At 50.1% G+C, this 20,376-nt stretch overlaps 1 protein-coding gene across 1 annotated transcript; it reads right to left on the bottom strand.

The window, feature by feature from the left end:
• Positions 1-570: 570 nt before the first annotated feature.
• slc9a5 (solute carrier family 9 member A5) lies at positions 571-19,891 on the bottom strand. The gene is made up of 16 exons (XM_046398434.1): positions 18,895-19,891; positions 14,509-14,811; positions 14,046-14,209; positions 12,518-12,596; positions 12,264-12,441; positions 11,329-11,549; positions 9,811-10,013; positions 8,225-8,314; positions 8,080-8,150; positions 7,719-7,845; positions 7,443-7,534; positions 6,560-6,686; positions 5,357-5,506; positions 4,904-4,973; positions 4,337-4,465; positions 571-3,467 (listed from the first exon to the last, which is right to left on the bottom strand). The coding sequence occupies exons 1-16, from the start codon at positions 19,241-19,243 to the stop codon at positions 2,881-2,883; spliced, it is 2,940 nt and encodes a 979-aa protein (XP_046254390.1). The 5' UTR covers positions 19,244-19,891; the 3' UTR covers positions 571-2,880.
• Positions 19,892-20,376: the final 485 nt, after the last annotated feature.

Below are 20,376 nucleotides of genomic sequence, written 5' to 3'. Positions count from 1 at the left end.
TTCTGATCCTTACTTTCTTGCTACAGGGAAAAGATCAATTGTTTTCGTGAAAGTCTAGAAACATAAAACTATAGTTGAGTGAATTGTTCTCTTCACCCTTCCTTTCCTGGTTAGTTTCTTCCTTATCCAAACTCACAGGGCAGAGGGTGTCCTATGCTTTACAGATTTTAAAGTGAGGCAAATTTGTTATTTGTGGTATTGGCCCATACAAATAAAATCAACTCGAGGTTTGAGCTGATGATCAGGCAGTCCTTTAAAACAGTGAGCCATGTGACACACCTGCTGATCAGTCTGTTCTTAGCAGCAGGCTCTTGGTACTTGTGGTACTAGTGTTGCTGCTATACAAGCTGTCTGCTCAGGTATGGGATGTTTTGTGCAACCAGTGTGCCACACCTGTTTGGCACAAGTCTTGTCTTTCATTATAGCCACACAGCTTACAGGTTTTAGCTATGTGAAAAGTAAGTAATTAATTATTATAAGGTCTCACTAACCACTAAAGTAAAACTACTCATAGCTCTGCACACATCACCTGCTTCAGTGCTTCAGAACATAAATAAGCACACAGTCAGATGTGTGGTCAGGAAAACACATTTATTGGCTTTTAGTTCTCTGGACAGAAGCCAAAGCTAACAAATATTTGGCATAAAGATGGATTTGTTTGATTTGATTTTCCACACAATAACCTGAATCACAGATGAAACGTAGGCAGACCGGATGCCCTGCAGTACATCCTGGTGTCTGCGTTCACTTACAGAGTGATTAAAACAGGCACCTGGGAGAAACTCGATCAACAAGACGCGTTCCGGTTTGCAGTAACACCACCTCCCCTAAGCTGGTGTCAGCTCCAGGTCAAATATCTTTACAGTATACAGGCCTTTCTGGCAGCAAGCTACAACTTGTTTGTTATTACAGTTACTGCTGCACGGTGAAGACAACATACACCAACACAAAGCATGTCACACCAGCTTAACATCTACTTCATCATCAGCTCAGGGGCCAAGAAATCAATAGTCAAGTTCAAAAGGAGTTTGAAGTCAGCAGAAATGTTTGGAGCCACACTGAATTCTTATTGCTGCAAAAACTGAGCTGTGAAAACAAGACAGAAACTGTAATATTCTGCAGTCTGTATCTTTCTGCACTTTGTCAGTGCCACTTAATGTATTTACAAAGGAGATGATTTCTTTGTTGGTACTCCTTTGTGCTGCGTTCAGGTCATGTCGGAGTTTTTGTAATTATAGTTTTCTATCCAAGTCAATATCCAAGTTATGACGGGAAGCTGAAGTTGTCCAGAAGCTCTAAGATTACAAAGTGCTCAAGAATTAAAACCAAACATGGGCGCCACTCAGATTATCAGACGAAGTGCAAGGTAGTTAAACCCAAAGTTAGCGTCATTTCCTGTCCTGAATAGTGAGCGTTGATAAGCGTTTTTGTGTGATTGTTAAGGAGGTACTTTGCAAATACTTGGAGCCAACATATGTGCCAACATGAGTCAGCCGTGGTATCAAATCAGCCAGCCCCACATGACGTGAACGCAGCATGATCAGTACGCTGCGCTAACAGCACCTGAAGCGTGCGATGTTTCAGCACATGTTGGTGCGTGATATGAACACTGGAGGAGACGTTTGGCCCGGAGCAGCACGCCGAGCGGCGCTCTGTATGTATAAGATGTTCCCTCTGGCTGGAGCGATGTAGCAGGCGGCCTGAAACAGCTCTGACTTTAAGGCAAACTGATTCTTTGGCAAAGCAAGCAGCACAACAGAGTGAAAACTAACGCAGCTCTCACACACACATCTCTACAGCTGGAATAAAAAGCTGCAGACTACACACACACGAAGCAGACAGAAACACTGAATCGACACAGTGACAGAATATGGCACTTACAGACACTGTATAAATGTTCATTATGCTCATTTTTACACACTTTGGTCTCTCAAAATAAACTACTCTGTAGGTTTTATATATTTGCAGCTTTACAAAATACATCTTTAGGTTTCATATAAGCAGCTTTGACAGAATAAATATACATGTCATGTGTGTGTGTGTGTTTGCACACGTTTGTAAATCCAAAGACAGAAATAAGGCTTTAAAAAGCTTCAGCTCCATTAAAGGGTGACTGTGAGTCAGACAGCACTCTGTATCAGACTCCATTAAAGGATCATTCCACTTCATTAGAATCTTTTTTGCTGCACTCACTCAGTTAACTCAGTTTGGGAGTACAGCGATGGACAAACATAAAAGCAGAGCTGTAATAAACCAGAATGATTCTTTCAGTCAGAGTCCACCTCCTGCAGAACGATGATGTTCTTACTGATTACATGTTTACAACACCACTGCAACACTACAGGGCTTTTTCCTGTTCAGACCCAAAGAAGAGCAGCAGCATGAAGCTGATATGGATGCTGTGGGAGCAGCAAGAATATTTCTTTTCTTGTTTTTAAATCTTGTATTCAGACTCAAACCAGCAGTGAAAGTGCCTCCCAACACCTGCTGATTTATCTTCTTCCTCTGTGCCACACTGTTTTAACAGCAGGAACCAAAGGGCTTGGAGCTGAGAGGACGAGAAGTCAGACAGTACTGACAGATGGACTGACATGCTGCTGGTTTGAGTCTGAGTCTGTGATGGAGATGCTGAATCAGTTGTCAGGACCTTTAATCTTCTGAACCGTTACCACAGGATGCTGGTGATGCAGGCAAGATCAGATTTCATCAGGTGGATGTAAAGCAAACAGGAAATGGAAGCTGAGAGGAGACACAGTGAGCTGCTTTCCTACTGGATGGTGTGACGGCTGTCACGTGTCTGTGTGAAGCTGCTGATTGGTGCAGTGAAGTTCCTGCTCCGCTCTGCAGGGGGCGGATGTTGTACCAATCTGAGATCTGTGGTCACAGCTGGGTGGGGCCTCGGCTGTGCAGCTCACCACTGCCAGGAGGGGGCGCTGTCACAAGGCTCCTCAGGTAGACGCAGGGGGTCCTTCTCCTTCCTGAGCCTGGGGCGGAGCTGGGTGGGGGTGGTGGTGGTGGCAGGGAGCCAGGGGGCCTCAGAGACGACATGAGTGGCTGCATCTCCTGTAACGCCTCCTCTTCCTCCTCCTTCTCCTCTTCCTCTTCCTTCTTCTTTTCTGGGAAGCGGAAGGAGCCCAGCGACACCTGTGCTCCAATGGAGGAGGTGCTGCCCACAGCGCTGCCCGGCGGGGTGTAGGAGGCTGGGCGGGGTCCTCCCAGTCTGGACAGGGCGCTGACCCGGGGGTGGATGGGATCGGCGGGGGCAGGAGGGGAGGAGATGCTCTCCAGGGAGGAGATGCTCTGGTTCCAGGCCTGTTGGAGGTCCACAGGGATGATCTTTGTGGCCTCCACAGACACACAGGGAGGAGGAGAGCCCACACTGCCCTTCCACGGCAGATGGCTGTCTCCACTTGGGGGAGACAGCGGGGTAGCTGATGGACTCGGACACCCGTCCAAAGCTGCTGGGACTGACGGAGGAGACACACAGGACTCATTAAGCATTTTTCTCATTTACCCTGCAATAACTTTTGTTCCTGGCATTAGAACGTCAATAAATGCTGCTTTGAGTGACGTATCCCAAAGCTTTAAACCAAGTGCATGTTCTCCCTGTGCCTGCGTGGGTTTTCTCTGGGTTCTCTGGCTTCCTCCCACAATACCAAAAACATGCACATTAGGTTAATTGGATGAAAGAAAGAAAAAGAAAGATGAAATTGACATATTTTGTCATTGGAGGGAACTCACTCCAACGAAATTCGTGCTCTGCATTTAACCCACCCAAGTGACGTGCACACACACACAGCAAACCCGGGGCAGTGGGCGACCACGTGCAGCGCCCGGGGAGCAGTGGGGGTTAGGTACCTTGCTCAAGGGCACCTCAGCCGTGGACACCGGTACGGGGAATCGAACCAGCGATCCACCGGTTACGGGTCCGACACCCTAACCGCTGATCCACGACTGCTCTACATTGCCCCCTAGGTGTGAGTGTGAGAGTGTGTGGTTGTCTGTCTTTGTGTGTTGGCCCTGCGATTGACTGGCGACCAGTCCAGGGTGAACCCCGCCTCTCGCCCGTAGTCAGCTGGGATAGGCTCCAGCTCCCCCGTGACCCTGATGGATAAGCGGTATAGAAAATGGATGGATGGATGGATGTGGACAAAGAGCTGCGTCCTCCTCACAGCAGCAGCGTCCGCTGAATCCACCGTCATTCACGTGACCAGCTGTCCTCATTTATGTGCTGAAGTCTAAACTCAAACACAGATCTGATGCTCGGCAGGTCCTCTCACTCTCCCAGTCCTCAGAGTGTGTGTGTGCATGCGCATGTGTGCATGTGTGTTCTCACCTGATTTCGGTCGTTGTTTTGGTGTCTCTGCCTTACGAGCAACAAAGGTGATCCCGACGTCTTCCTCCTTCTCAGGGTCTGAATGTTCACCCTTATCCTCCTCTGACTCCACCGGAACAACCACCGGGTCTGAGCACACACACATGCACGCACGCACACACATGCACACACAGACAGACAGACACACACAGACACACGCACGCACGCACACACAGACACACACACGCACACACACAGACAGACAGACACACACACGCACTTCAATGTGATCGCGTGTTGTGAGGTGATGTTCCACTCACTTCGTATGTACGTACTTTTGATCCTAAAGTCTGAATCAACCAGAAACAAAAGCACCAAAGAGACTCAGCTGCTGGAGGTTTTACAGACCGACATAATAAAGAAAATATATGAAGTAACACATTAATGTAACAACAGATTGTGTGGAGAGTTTACATATTTAAATGGGATTAGCTAAACAGTTTTTGGCCTGTCCCTGTCTGATAAACAGCTCTGAACTTTAATCTCCCACTAGCAGTGTGTTAATCATCCCTCTGCAGCGCTCTTTACTTTTGTCCTGCCAGCTGACGTTGCGTCTGGGTTTGTCGTTGCTGTCCTCCTTGGCGTCGGATCCTCGGCGCTGTGGAAAGCAGGACAGGATAAACACGAGTGAACGTGCAGCCATAACAGGAAGCAGGCGGCCTTCAATCAGCGCGCCGCTCTGTCTGTCTGACAGGGCAGTGAGAGCTAAACACAGAGCTGACAAATGAAAAGCTGTTCATTACACTGAAACACGTCCGACAGACAGACCGGTCTGCTGCGCTCCACCCGGACTCGCTCAGGCTCCCGGAGAAACCAGGACTCAGCCGGGTGAACTGGTCCACACTGGAGCTGAACTCGTTTGGCGTTGGTCTCTCTCTCACGAGCTCAGATCGCTTAAGCGATGTAACAAACACGCTTCTGACATCATCGTGATGTCACCAGCATTGAACAGAAACCGAAGTGAATCAGAATGTTTCTTGCCTTCTTGAGGCTTCGCTCCTTCTTGTGCCGTTTGTGTCGGGTGGATTTAAACGTCTCCATGCGGCTCCTCATGTTCCTCTGAAACACCTCGCGATCCTGACGCTCCTTCTCCCCCACAGGCATGAAGTGACGGCTGTAGTGGGACTGATACTGGACAGGACACACAGAGACACAGAGAGAGAGAGAGAGAGAGAGAGACACAGAGAGAGAGAGAGAGAGAGAGAGAGAGAGAGAGAGAGAGACACAGAGAGAGAGACACACAGAGACACAGAGAGAGAGAGAGAGAGAGAGAGAGAGACACAGAGACAGAGACACACACAGAGAGAGAGAGAGAGAGACAGAGAGACACACACAGAGACACAGAGAGAGAGAGAGAGAGACAGAGACACAGAGAGAGAGAGAGACAGAGACAGAGACACAGAGAGAGAGAGAGAGAGAGACAGAGACACAGAGAGAGAGACAGAGAGACACACAGAGACACAGAGAGAGAGAGAGAGACACAGAGACACAGAGAGAGAGAGAGAGACAGAGACAGAGAGACACACACAGAGACACAGAGAGAGAGAGAGAGACACAGAGACACACAGAGAGAGAGAGACAGAGACAGAGAGACACACACAGAGACACAGAGAGAGAGAGAGAGACACAGAGACACACAGAGAGAGAGAGAGAGAGAGAGACAGAGAGACACACACAGAGACACAGAGAGAGAGAGAGAGACACAGAGACACACAGAGAGACACACAGAGACACAGAGAGAGAGAGAGAGAGACAGAGAGAGAGAGACAAAGAGACACAGAGAGAGAGACACACAGAGACACAGAGACACAGAGTGAGAGAGAGACACAGAGACACAGAGAGAGACACACACACATCAGTCAGACCTGGTGCTGAATGCAGACAGACGGTCTCGGGACAGTGTCAGTGAGTCCTCAGTCGCTTTACAGCAGCCTGACGCCCATCATGTGCTCACTCATTTCAAATGTCAAAAGAAACCGAAGGTGTTTTGAACCTCCAGTCATCGACCCACAAACACCTTCTCAAAGGTCCTTGGAAAACCAAGAAACCCTCCTGAAGGTTCACTGAAGACCTCCAAGGAGCCTGGAACCACCAACCCATCAAACATCTTTGAGGACCACAGAATGAACTTTCAGGAGGACTAAATGCTGTGTGTGTGTGTGTGTGTGTGCATGTGTGTGTTACCCGTCTACGGGGCTTGTACAGGTTCCCTGCGAGGACGTGGTGCGTCTCTGTGTCCTCCTCCACTTTGGCTCCGGGGACATTATCGATCACCTGGAGGTCCAGACACACGCCGCTGCCGTTCTCACGCCTGAAACACGCCAACGACACGCAGTTAGCATGAAGCTGACAGACCGATCTCAGCAGCGGGTTGATGTTTGTGTGTCTGCACTTCCTGTGCTACACTGCAGTCTTCAGCACTGTATGTTTACTGCAATAAATACACGCACGCAGTAACAAAGAGACGGAACCATTTACAACTGAACAAAACAAGCAAGAATAAAACAAAGAAATAAAGTCGATAAGGTCCTCCAACACAGACAGACAAAAAGAGAAACACACAGAGACGGAGAGACAGGCCGGGGGACAGGGAGGGAGAGACACACGGAGAGAGAGACGGGCGGGGGGGGACAGAGAGGGAGGGGAGAGAGAGACGGGGGGGCTGGAAAGAGAGAGAGACGGGGAGAGAGAAACAGAGACGGGAGAAAGACGGGGTAGAAAGAGAGAGAGACAGAGAGATGGGAGAGAGAAAGACAGAGAGAGGGGGAAATTGAAAGAGAGAGACGGGGGAGAGAGACAGAGAGAGAGAGAGTGGGGTGAGGGTGGAGAGAGAGACAGGGAGAGAGAAACTCCTACTACTACTAGGGTGAAGTACTCAGGCCGTTAGACAGGCTTTTGTTTGTGAAGCGTGAAGGGAAACTGAAAGAAGTAGTGGAGATGAACAGTTTGTCCTGATGGGGGCGCTGCAGGAACACTCCAATCTAAAGACCCCATCGCAGAACCCAGATAATCCTTCCCAGAATGAACCAGTCCATGTGTGGACTGGGGAGCTAAAGGTTGGACTCACAGGTAGTTGGTGACATTCGTGACCTCGGGGAACGAGGCTCTGCTGGCCATCGAGGGCAGAGACAGTCTGGCTGAGGTCAGGACGTTCCCACCCTGCACACACACACACACACACACACACACACAGTTCATCAGTGAGCTCTTCCTCTGTCCACAGACTTTGTCCAGTGTCCATCACGTCTAACAGACAGTTGTTTATCACTCTGTATGAAGTGTGAGCGATAATCCTGTCCATGTTTGACCTGGTCCCCGCCTCCTCACCCCCCTTCACCCCCACCTGGTCGATGACACTGATGGCGTCTCTGATGTTGATCTTCTGATAAGCCTCCCACAGTTCACTCTTCCTGTACACTGACTTCCTCAGCAGCAGCTTACTCAGGTAGTTCTTATCAAACTGCTCCCACCTGAGACACACAGCCAGGGACAGAGACAGGGACACAGAGGGAGAGAGACAGGTTAACGGTTTAGTTCTCCGTCAGTCAGTGGAGCAGCTCCACCTGCTGTTCACTGTCAGTTATTGCAGAAAGTACACATCTGAGGTATAGATTTTTGTTTTCATGCTGTACATGTCACTGCGACATCAGTGTAACTGATGTCATCACGTTCATGTGAACATGATGTCAGTATGATGGACTCACTTGTCTCTCCAGTGGTGGTATCCCTGCAGTCCTGCGATGTCCTCCACTGCGGTCAGGATGTGGTCAAAGGCCTGAAAACACACACCTCCATGTTATCATGTTAACGTCAGACTGTGGGCTGGACTGCGTGAAGAAGTGGACTCACCCTCTCGTGGATCTCCTCATTGATGGTCGGCTTCCTGCTGGTCGATCGAGGGACTTTGAGCCATTTGACCAGCGGTTTGATGGTCAGACCCTGACAGAGGAAGTACACAACCAATCGATCAATCAGTCGACTAATGGAGAAAAGAACCAGAATGAAAAGAATTGCTTGCTGCAGTCCAGTTCAGCCAACAGTAAAATCCTGCCTTTAGAAACAAATGCTGCATTTCAGCATCGCGTCTTCATCAGGTGACCTGAGGCTCTTCCTCACCTTTCTAACCTGTGAACAGGGAAAAGGTTTTCCTCTTCTGAATCCAGGCTCTAAGGACATTGAGGCTGGCGTTCAGATCACTAAACACACCTGGGACGTCTTAGAAACCTGAGTCAACTGGAGTTTATGACAGAGACAGAGACAGACAGAGACAGACAGAGACAGACAGAGACGCGGTGCCTAGACTTATGCACCACGAGTAAACCAGCACACCTGACATCATCAGAGGGGGAGGTGATGATGTCCTCAGGAAGTGTCTGACACTTCCAGTGCTGTTGTGTGTTTCTGACAACTTCTGCTAAAAGTTCATTTGTCTTTGCCCCCCCCCCCAAAAGAAGACACCCCATGGTTTGATGTCTGGATCTCTGTGTCCCCGGTTTGCTTTGAGTCCGTCTCATGAGGACATAAACACCTTGAGATGAATGCGATGTTTGTGAGAAGTTTATGGAACAGTCCTGATGGAATCGGGGTCATCTGCTGTGGCGTCTGATTCATGATGGGAACACAGAATCCGTCCCCGAAGCCCAGCGGAAAGAGTACACACTGCAGATTTACTGTGTATTTATACACACTAATTCATCCTGTGTGTGACTGCAGCTGTGTGTGTGTGTGTGTGTGTGTGTGTGTGTGTGTGAAAGTTGAAGTCTGGCAGCTCTGAACTGCTCTGACTGCACACGGCAGACCTGAAGCCAGAGCCAGTGGGCCTGACTGATCTGACGGAGTCTCACAGCCAAGGAAGTGAATACAAAACTAAAACCTGGAGCTGCTGGAACCTGTTCTGTCAGGTCTAAAGAGACCAGGACAAAGAGCTTGTGTTTGGACTTGAAGAACAGTGAGACCAGCAGGATGTCGTCTGTTCTGTCTGTCCAACACTTTCCTGTTGTGTCTGCAGTTAACGACTGAGGAGTGACGGCCACAATTACTTCAACTAAACGGAGGCAACTCTGTCTGACTACGTAATATCACACACACACACACACACACACACACACACACACACTCTGTCTCACACTCACGGCGCTCTTCTGCTCGCTGTGGCAGCAGAGGTCAGAGGACACAAAAAGTATTGTAGTTCCTATGCAACATGAAACACACAAGAAGCAACGAGAGAAAAGAATTTTTCTGTATGATGTTGAGTTAAGTGAACAGCCAGGAAGACTCGAGGTCAGAGTCACCAGCTCAGTATGGGACCACATGTGGAATCTGGTCTGAGTGCTCAGTTCGCGGTCTCACTTTGTCTCCGGGTGTTCCTGAGATTTGATGAGAATGGGATGGACAGACAGACATCTTTTCAGCACAGGAAGTGTTGTTGTTCTCACCTGGAACATGACAGTGAAGAACACGACCACAATCGTCGTGGCAACAAAGTAATCCTTGGCTTTGACCTGCTCGCCGTCCAGCAGCACGACCAGCGCGAACGCCACCGCCCCTCGCAGCCCGCCGTATGACATCACCACCTGGTCGATCTTGTCCAATGGGACGAGGCGAAAGCGGTTCAGGACCCAGGTCTGACCAATCACACCTGGAGCACAGAGGTTTGTAAAGGTGAGACAATCTGAAGACTCACAGGGAAAACGTCAAAGGTATAGTGTCCTTTCTGAGGAGGCAACAGAGACGTGACGAAAGGAAGTTCAGCTGAAGGATTAAAAAGCAGAGCAGGAGAGGCTTGAAGGATCAGAAACGTGTTCATCACATGTACGAAGGAGAGAAGATGACACATGATCTTCAGGTGTTCGTTCATTAACCCTCTGGAGTCACGTATGATTGTCCGTTTTTGACTATTTTTGATTCTACCTTTGTATTTCAGCTTAGAAATGCTTTATCTTGCCATGTTTGGTATCATTTTTTTCAGCACAACCTCACAAGTGTGACTTTACTGTTATTTTTTTCATTTTGACATACTGTATTACCACACTGGACCTAAAATCACACAAAAAATCTAAAATCCGAGTGGGAAAAGTGCGCTGAATGAAGCGCGCTCAGTGCGCTGGTGTTTACCGCGTCTTCGTGCATAAAACTCGCACCAAACGTGACGGCAATGTTCAGGAATAAAACATTGCGTATATTGTTAATCGTAACTTGGGTTTTACTTGACATATTAACAAAAACTTGTATATAGTTTGAAGTGCCCACTTTGAACACAAATTAAAACTGAGACTCAGCGAGGCTGCGTCTTGCAGCTACGTCATCTTAAAGTGGTCATGTGATAAGGACGCGCCGGCGCGTCTGTCGACTCCAGGGGGTTAAGATGAGCTGTGATGTACACATGAACAAATTACTCTAATACGTTTACTGTCTGCACAATGTCCACGAAGTTCTGTTACCCCCTCTCGCCTCTGATTGGATGACATGCGGGACATTTATTGTTCTGTTTCTGTGGAAACTGAAGAAAACAAAAAACAAACTAACAAGTTCAAGAACAGGAGGACCAGGAGGACCAGGAGGACCCGGAGGACCAGGAGGATCCGGAGGGGAAGTCTGAACCGCCAGTCTCACGAGACCCTGCTGGTGAGGTATTGTGTTTGCAGCTGCCTGAACTGGCCTTACAGTCACGTGTTGAATACTAAATACATTACAAGAAGGTTAGATGCAAACAACCGCCATGTTCATGAAGACAGTGAGCAACATCTTCTTCTGCTGCTGCTTTTATGGTAGCTGAAATTATCAGCTGGGCGGCTGCATCTCGTCCAGCATCGCTAGCATGTGTGAAAAGGCACAAGGCGGACATGTTCCTGTATGAAGCCACGCGTGCGAGCAGCAGAGTCTGAACGCTCATCCCAGGAATGTACCAGAACGTTTGTGTGAAAGAGGCTTCAGAGAACGAGGAAGTGACTGACCTGCAGCTCTGAAGACGAAGATGAAGACGAGCGTGCAGGACACCAGACCGGTGTCCCAGGCCCACTTGGACTTGTCTACTGCTGAGATCCCCAGGAAGATGAAGATGATGGTCTCAGCAATGCTGGCCAGAGTCTTCATCGTGTACTTCACTGTGGTCCGAGACTTCTGGGAAATGTTGGCCTCCACATATTTATTGGCTCCGATCCCACAGAAGGTCATACTGAGAGCCAAGAAGAAGAAATAATCAGCAGCTGTTTGTTTACTTGTTTTCTTCCTACTGTTGTTATTTACTGAACCAGCTGACGGACAGCAGGTGGCGTTCGCCGGCTAACACGTGACAACATCTGTGGTGAACCAAACACAGTCGGGGCCCAAAGGCAAACCTCACAGGAACCAACAAGCAACACTGTGGCCCCCAGCCTTCACATGGAGCCACTGGCTACCACGTAGCTCTGCTGACCAAAACACCTCGCAGCTCATCAGCAACTCGCTCTCGACTTCTGCAGACCACAAACAGGTTCTCTAGGCTTTCTGGATGTCACTGCGATGTTGACTGATTGATGATGAAGAGCAGAGCTAAGCGAGTTAGCTCTTTCTCCTCTGTTTATTTATTTATAGACAAGTTGATCGGAGTGGAATTGTTCAGTTCAGATGGGATGAATCCAGTTTTAGCTTTAGCTTTAGCTGGCTGAGCGTAGCTGCTCTCTGGCTTCGTAACACAGTGCTGTGTCACTCACCTCTGTGGGGCCAATTTGCTCCTAAACCTAACAAACAAAACACGCTTTAGAAATGTCCCACAGTTCACCAACAGAGAAAACACCAGGAACAAAGCAACGCATGTTGTGTCACAAACACGAACTCAGAGTCCTGTGTTCCACCGCTCAGAGCTGTACTGGTCCTGGTCTTTCTGGTGGTACCGGTTTTGGAGACTTACGACAGGATGGCTGACAGTGAGAAGAGCTCGGCGGTCAGGTAGGCCAGGTAGACCAGCAGGAAGACGAAAAGCGGCTCGATGATGCGAACCTTCTTGGTGAAACGAGTGATGAAGCCGAGGATGACGGCAAACACCAGACCCACCAGAGTCCCCCCGATGCTGACGATGAGGAAGGAAGCTGCAGAGGAAGAGGAGGGATGTGAGTGACGGAGACTCGGAAGGAGATTTGAGTCTGTTCTTCTTTGTGGACTCACCAACTCCTTTGAAGTAATCTGCTGTCTGAACGTTCTCCGCCCCCACTTCCACAAAGGAGATGTAGACTTTATATAAAACCTGGAGGACAGAGAGCTCGCTGTCATCATCACCTGATGTGCACCGTATCGTCCACCTTCCCAGTTAAAACATTCATTATTTTCAGAAGAAGAATCACTTTATTGACAGTATATATATGTTTACACACACACACTGAATTCGTCTTCTGCATTTGACCCATCCTTAGTTGAACACACACATGCAACACCCGGCAAATTACATGCAGTGAAACACACACAGGAGCAGTGGGCAGCATCAAGCGCCCGGGGAGCATATTGGGGGGTTGAGTGCCTTGCTCAAGGGCACATCAGCCGGCTAATGGCTGATGGCATTAATCACTCCACCACACCCAAATTTTTCCTGCTTGTCTGGTGGGGGAATCGAACCGCTGACCCTCCGATCAAAAGCCGCTTCTCCAACCTCTAAAGAAGATTTTTTTTTATTCAACAAATGTACATTCAAATGTAAAAAAAAGGAGGCAACATTTTAAAGACATCAGCAGACAAAGTGTGAAAATAGTGGAATCAGTCCGCCGACTGTGGGGCTTCACTGGTCCTTCCAGCAGTTTATCGCCCTCTAGTGTTCACTCGGCCACAGTTCAGGAGACGATCGCGTGGTTTTAATATTAGAAGATAAAGTCGTAATATTTTCTGTTTCTTGTAGAGACTTTATTCTCAGAATATTAAATACCATGAAGTTAATCTTCGCTTTTTTCATTACAAATTCTTTGAAAGACTTCCTTTCTTTAAATGTGACCACTTTTTTTTATTTTTTCTGGTTATATGACCCGAAACGACTCCTGACATTTAATGAAATGAACGTTCCTGATATTACTGCTGTTCTTTGAACTACTGAATGATAATGTGACACGTCTTTGAACTGGGCTTGTATTATTTATTACCTGCTGCGTTTCTGTCCTGTAATCAGTCTGTCTGGACACTGTGAATGTGGTTATGGTGGGGCTGGTCTCTCTGGTGGTCTCTCTGGACTCACATTTCCTGCATTAGCCTGACGAGCAGCTGCGTTGGGTCAAAGCTTCACAGATAAAAGCTCTGAGTTCATTCAAATGCTTTTCTCTTTCGTAACGCTGCTGTGAGCACCGAGTCTCCGACCGTCTGAAAGCTTACAGCAGTTTAACAGCAGGAAGTGGACTCGGTTTTGTGTGCAGAACGTGGATGATTCAGAGCCGCGAGTCTTCCGTCTTTACGGGATTGCGGGTCACAGCTGCAGTTTTCCCACACTTTGGTTTCCTCGGTGTGCTGGCGGGATTAGCTCATATTCTGAGTGCTGCTGAGGATTAGAGAGCTGCAGAGTTAATCTGCTCAGTTTTTAAAACCGGCCCAGTGTGGGTCGGCACAGGCTGACCAGAGGCACCAGCTGACGTGAAAACAACACTATGTTACCATAGCAACACAGGTGAGGTGTGACAGCGTTTCTGTGTGTGTGTGTGTGTGTGTGTGTGTGTCTCACCACGGTGACGGCGTCGTTCAGCAGTGACTCTCCGAACACGATGATGAAGAGCATGTCGTTGACATGAACCTCCTCGAACACGGCCAGCACCGCCACCGGGTCGACGGCCGAGATCAACGCGCCGAACAACAGGAAGTCCATCAGGTCCGCCTGCACGCGCTCATCTGTGTGCCCACACACACACACACACACACACACACACACGGGTGCACACTCTGGTTAACATCAGGATGTTCCCAGGTTTCACTGACATTTTAAAGTTTCCGTTATGGAGAGAATCAAATGAAAGTAGAAGATTAAAAAATGAGCCAACGTCATCAGCGGCCTGTGAAGAGACAGCAGCGCTGACGCCGACCGCAGCTGCCGTTAATCTTCTCTGCCGTATCTCCTCACCACGGCGGCCTCCCAATACCTCTCTGAGCTACAGATAACCACAGAAGCGATACGGAGGCATCACACTGACCTATGACTCCCAGCAGTTTGGCGGCGTACAGACAGAAGCCGGTGCAGAAGGCGTTCCACAGCGTTCCCACCACCGCGTACGTCAGGATGGCTCCCAGGTTGTCGAAGAAGAGGCGAGCCGGCATGAAGTATCCAGCGTCACCCACGATGGTCGGCAGCAGGAAGAGGAAGAAGAGGGCGGGCTCCAGCTGGTACAGCTGCTTCTTATTGGCTATCAGGACAACCCCGCCCAGGACCAGACCCAGCAGGATCAGCATGCAGCTCTCTGGGACCACAGTGGTGAAGCGCTGGGAGAAATGAAACACTGCAGGACCACAAAGTGAAGAAGAAGAAGAAGAATCACTTTATTGGCAGTATATATATTTTTACACACACACACTGAATTCGTCTTCTGCATTTGACCCATCCTTAGTTGAACACACACATGCAACACCCGGCAAATTACATGCAGTGAAACACACACAGGAGCAGTGGGCAGCATCAAGCGCCCGGGGAACATACTGGGGGGTTAAGTGCCTTGCTCAAGGGCACATCAGCCGGCTAATGGCTGATGGCATTAATCACTCCACCACACCCAAATTTTTCCTGCTTGTCCAGTGGGGGAATCGAACCGCTGACCCTCCGATCACCAGCCGCTTCTCCAACCTCTAGGCCACGGCTGCTCAAACAGGAGCAGGAAAAGGTCCGGCTGGGGATCCCTGAGGTCAGGCTGAGGATCCCTGAGGTCAGGCTGGGGATCCCTGAGGTCAGGCTGGGGATCCCTGAGGTCCAGCTGGGGATCCCTGAGGTCAGGCTGGGGATCCCTGAGGTCAGGCTGGGGATCCCTGAGGTCCAGCTGGGGATCCCTGAGGTCAGGCTGAGGATTAGCTTAATGAGCAGCTCTGCAACGTGCTGAAGGCTGACTTCAGGGTTGCTAAGTGAATATCTGTACAGAACTCAAGCAGAGTACCAGTGCTGTGACTGGGATTTACTCGTTAGCTCGTTAGCTTGCTGGCTCTGATTTCTCCTCAACTCTACAGTTAAAAGTGAGGAGAGAACCAGAGATGCAGCTGCTGAATCATTTTAGATCTGAAATACCTGAACCAAAACGTGTTTAACCAGGTGAGGATCACATTATCTCCTCTCTGACTGGTCGGCCGTTTGTGCACACACACCCACAGCACACAATAAACGTTAGCAACGCTCCTCATAACTCAGAGCTCCTCTGTTTCTGCATTGGACTGATGTCCTTCACCTGCCTCGTGTCCTTCACCTGCCTCGTGTCCTTCACCTGTCTCGTGTCCTTCACCTGCCTCGTGTCCTTCACCTGTCTCCTGTCCTTCACATGCCTCCTGTCCTTCACCTGTCTCCTGTCCTTCACCTGCCTCGTGTCCTTCACCTGTCTCCTGTCCTTCACATGCCTCCTGTCCTTCACCTGTCTCCTGTCCTTCACCTGCCTCGTGTCCTTCACCTGCCTCCTGTCCTTCACCTGCGTTGTGTCCTTCACCTGCCTCGTGTCCTTCACCTGTCTCCTGTCCTTCACCTGCGTTGTGTCCTTCACCTGCCTCGTGTCCTTCACCTGTCTCCTGTCCTTCACATGCCTCCTGTCCTTCACCTGTCTCCTGTCCTTCACCTACGTTGTGTCCTTCACCTGCCTCGTGTCCTTCACCTGCCTCGTGTCCTTCACCTGTCTCGTGTCCTTCACATGCCTCCTGTCCTTCACCTGTCTCCTGTCCTTCACATGCCTCCTGTCCTTCACCTGTCTCCTGTCCTTCACCTACGTTGTGTCCTTCACCTGCCTCGTGTCCTTCACCTGCCTCGTGTCCTTCACCTGCCTCGTGTCCTTCACATGCCTCCTGTCCTTCACCTGTCTCCTGTCCTTCACATGCCTCCTGGCCTTCACCTGTCTCGTGTCCTTCACCTGCGTTGTGTCCTTCACCTGTCTCCTGTCCTTCATATGCCTCCTGTCCTTCACCTGTCTCGTGACCTTCACCTGTCTCCTGTCCTTCACCTGTCTCCTGTCCTTCACCTGCCTCGTGTCCTTCACCTGTCTCCTGTCCTTCACCTGCCTCCTGTCCTTCACCTGTCTCATGTCCTTCACCTGCCTCCTGTCCTTCACCTGTCTCCTGTCCTTCACATGCCTCCTGTCCTTCACCTGTCTCCTGTCCTTCATATGCCTCCTGTCCTTCACCTGTCTCCTGTCCTTTACCTGTCTCATGTCCTTCACCTGCCTCCTGTCTTTCACCTGTCTCCTGTCCTTCACCTGTCTCCTGTCCTTCACCTGTCTCATGTCCTTCACCTGCCTTGTCTTCTTCACTAACACTGATCTGTGGCCAGCTCATGTTTTCATTGACCCTACAAGCTCGGAATTCCTGCTCCCTGACTCAGACCTGAACGCAGCACGAGAAAACCCGTCGGACTCCAACACGATGAGGACGACTTCCTGTATGACCTCAACTCCACCCAACTGATGAAGTGTGACAAAATGGTAGAAACTTGGACTGATCTTGTCAGCTGAAGGAAGACACTCTGGCAGCTGACCCTCCCACACAGCAGACGAACAGCGAGGACACAAACACTGAGGACATTCAGCTGCTCAACATGGACGTTCACAGCAGAGACACTCAGGCTGATCAGATTCACCATTTGTCCTGTTCAGACTCAAACCAGCAGCGACCAACATGTGCTGAGTGTGTATCACAGCCTGATTTCTCTTCCTCCAGTAAAAATCAACACACACACACACACTGCAGTTCATTCTGACTCAGTCCCACTCACACAAACACTCACTACATTCATCCACCACTGAAAATAGTCCCCAACTAGCACCCTGTTTCCTCCCATGAGTTTGATAAAAACTACCACAGGATGAGACTTTACGATTTTAAAGATCTTCAGTAGGAAGCAGATGGACACACAGACAGGAAGTGAGACAGGACTGAGGGACGGACTGACGTGTTGCTGCTTTGAGAAAACCTAACAGCAGGCCTCCAACAAACAGCTGATTCTTCCTACGACTGCTGCTGGCAGCTTCAGGCTCCCGAGGAGACGCTTTGAGTCCCTGACCTGAGTGTGAACGTTGAGTCCAGCTTCCCAGTTAACACATGAACGTTTGTCAGTAATCAGATTCCTGTACGCTCACATGGGGACAGACTCGGAGGACAGAGGACAGAGTGTGTGTGTGTGAGGGCAACATCAACACATTAAGAAGCAGGTTATTGTCCTGCAGCACACTGACTAACACGGAAAACATGACTGTGTGTGTGGGGACTCCTGCTGCAGGAGCTTTAAAGGAGCAGACTGCTGTTTTCTAAAACGCTTCAGTTAAGTCAGTTGAGCTCAGCCTGTGGACGGAAGACGGATGGCTGGGGGAGGACAGATGTAATTAGCTGTCGTGACTCTTGGCTGGTGTTTCCCAAGCAAAGATGGTTTGGTCAAGTAAGAGAGGCCACTCTGTACGATTCAGATGGTGAACAACAAACACGAGAAAAGAGCGTTTTGACGATGGTTTGGAACGTGGACACATGCGCACACGACATGCTGGTCTCTGCAAACACACACACGTCAGTGTGTTCAGACGCAGCAGCGCTTCTGGAGTAACGTATTTTATATGGCATGTAAATGAGCTGAGGGGCGCGCGGAGCAGCAGACCTCCGCCAGCCGGGCGCCAGTTTCTGTATCTGTTTCAAACCACAACCTGATGGCGTCCTCACGTCACCAAAGCGGACCACAAAGATGAACAGAAACTGAACGGCTGTTGGATTCCGATCGAACCGCTGGGCTGCTGACGACCTTTTCTGGTTTCTGACGGCGCTGCGCTCTGACGTGAGCTGCACGAGGTCAGCGTGCATGCACGACACAACAAAACAACAAAAACTTCACTCACACGCAGTCCGACTCGCCTCACTGGTGACAGGAAGTGATGCACAGAACCGACTGCTGACAGCATGTCCACAGTGTGCGTCTCTGAGTTATTTAATATGAAGTGCATTACACATCACTGATCTGATTGAGCCAGTGCACACGACCGACAAACACCTGATTCTGGTGCCAGTTCAGGTTCTGGTGACAGGAAGTCAGCTGATGAAGATGACCACCGTTTCTGCACTGTGACGGTCTTACTGTAAACTGACTGCAGGTCAGTCTGAGGACTCTGCACGGAGACTGCAGGTGACCGTCTGGCTTCACATCACAGGTAGAATTAAAGTCAAGTCAAAGTGAAAACTCGAGTCTGGTTTTACTCCCAAAGCAGCATCACAAACCAGCAACCAGTCGGTGCTGCTGTTCACAGTTTGAGACCTGTCAGGTTCAGATTTCAGTACCTGGACAGCACAGTCCGGTGTGAGTACCGATCCAGCAGTCACTCCAAACAAACACACACACACACACACACACACTCAGGACTTACAGATCTTGGCCCCGCTGGCCACCAGCAGCCAGATGGCGATGATGTAGGGGGTCTGGACGTAGCTCCACTCCCACTGGACCACCCGGTACCCGCCGCCGTGATGCTGCTGCTGCTCCCCCTCTTCCTCCTCTCCGGGTCCAGCCGCTTCCTCCGCCGCAGACCGGGCCAAGGCTACACCGGGAGCCCCGTACTCCTCCCGGGGCTGCGGGAGGTGGAGGAGCGGAGGGACGGCGGCAGAAGCGGGGAGCGACGGAGAGAAGGCGAGCGGCGGAGCGGCCGAGCCGGGCAGGTCGGCGGCGGCGGCGGCGGCGGCGGCCGGCAGCAGCAGCAGCAGACCGAGCGGCAGCATCTTCCTCCAAGACTCAGCGGGCTGACATCCCCGCCCCCCCCGGGCCTTTATATACACACCGAGACACGGAGAGGACACGCAGCAGCGCAGGGAGGCCGGCAGCCGGTCTCCACCACCAACACACAGGAGGAGGAGGAGGAGGAGGAGGGACACCGGAGCTGGACATGTGACCCGCCCAGACGGTCCCCTTTAAAGAGACGGAGACACTGCAGGTAGAAGACAGACTGAAAGACCTCAACATGAGTCTCAGCACAGGAGCACGACGGCGGCTGGTCAGCAGTGACGTCACATCACAGTGACGTCCGCCAGGTGACGCCTCACTGTGTACATGAAGCTGACACGTGCTGTCACAGTCCAGCTCAAGTTGGACTCTGAAGACAGACACTGGAATCGATAACCAATTAAGTCCAGATCACGTGGGAATCAATAAAAGGCCAGTCCGATCACCTCACGCAGTTTGGCTTAGTCTTCTTTTTGAAAATTGTGTAACTTCCGTTCATTTCTTTGTTGTGCAAACTGTGACGTTTGATTGCCACAGACTTTTGACAATAAAGATTTTATGTTTTTATACAGAAACCTTTCAGGTTTTTGTTTTGATTCAGACACGAACCCTCCTGCGCTAACTTCCTGTCCACACTGCCTTCGGTGCATACACAGGCCCTCAGAGGGCCCCCTGAGGAGGTGTTCAGGGGGCCCTCAGGGGGCCTTTAACACTAGAAGTCCCAGAGAAGAGCCATTTGGTTTTTCTACCTAAAATGCCCACAAGAAAGCCAAATGACTAAAGGCCCCCCCGTGGATATTCCCTTTTGTTATGGAAATGTGGCTAGTAGCAGCTCACGGCTGGAGGCACTTCAACCTGTGTGGGGGAGGGGACACACCTCACAGCTCAGGAGAGCAATCCTTTAGTTCTGAGATAAGTTGTGTGTGTCTGTCTGTGTGTCTGTGTGTCTGTGTTTTTGCATTTGTTTGTGTGTGTCCATATGGCGGGTTTATGCACATACAGTGGATTTGTATGTGTGTGTGCATGCATGTGTTTTTGCATTTATATTATATCAGCCTCATGACTACACTCTCAGACACTCTCTCCCCACGAGGCCGAGTGGGGTCCTTGCCAAGATATGGGAGGATGTTGC

Source organism: Scatophagus argus, chromosome 1, assembly GCF_020382885.2.
Source record: "Scatophagus argus isolate fScaArg1 chromosome 1, fScaArg1.pri, whole genome shotgun sequence".
Classification (NCBI taxonomy): Eukaryota; Metazoa; Chordata; class Actinopteri; family Scatophagidae; genus Scatophagus; species Scatophagus argus.
The sequence above is the reverse complement of the archived record's forward strand: the minus strand, read 5'-3'. Positions and strand labels throughout refer to the sequence as shown.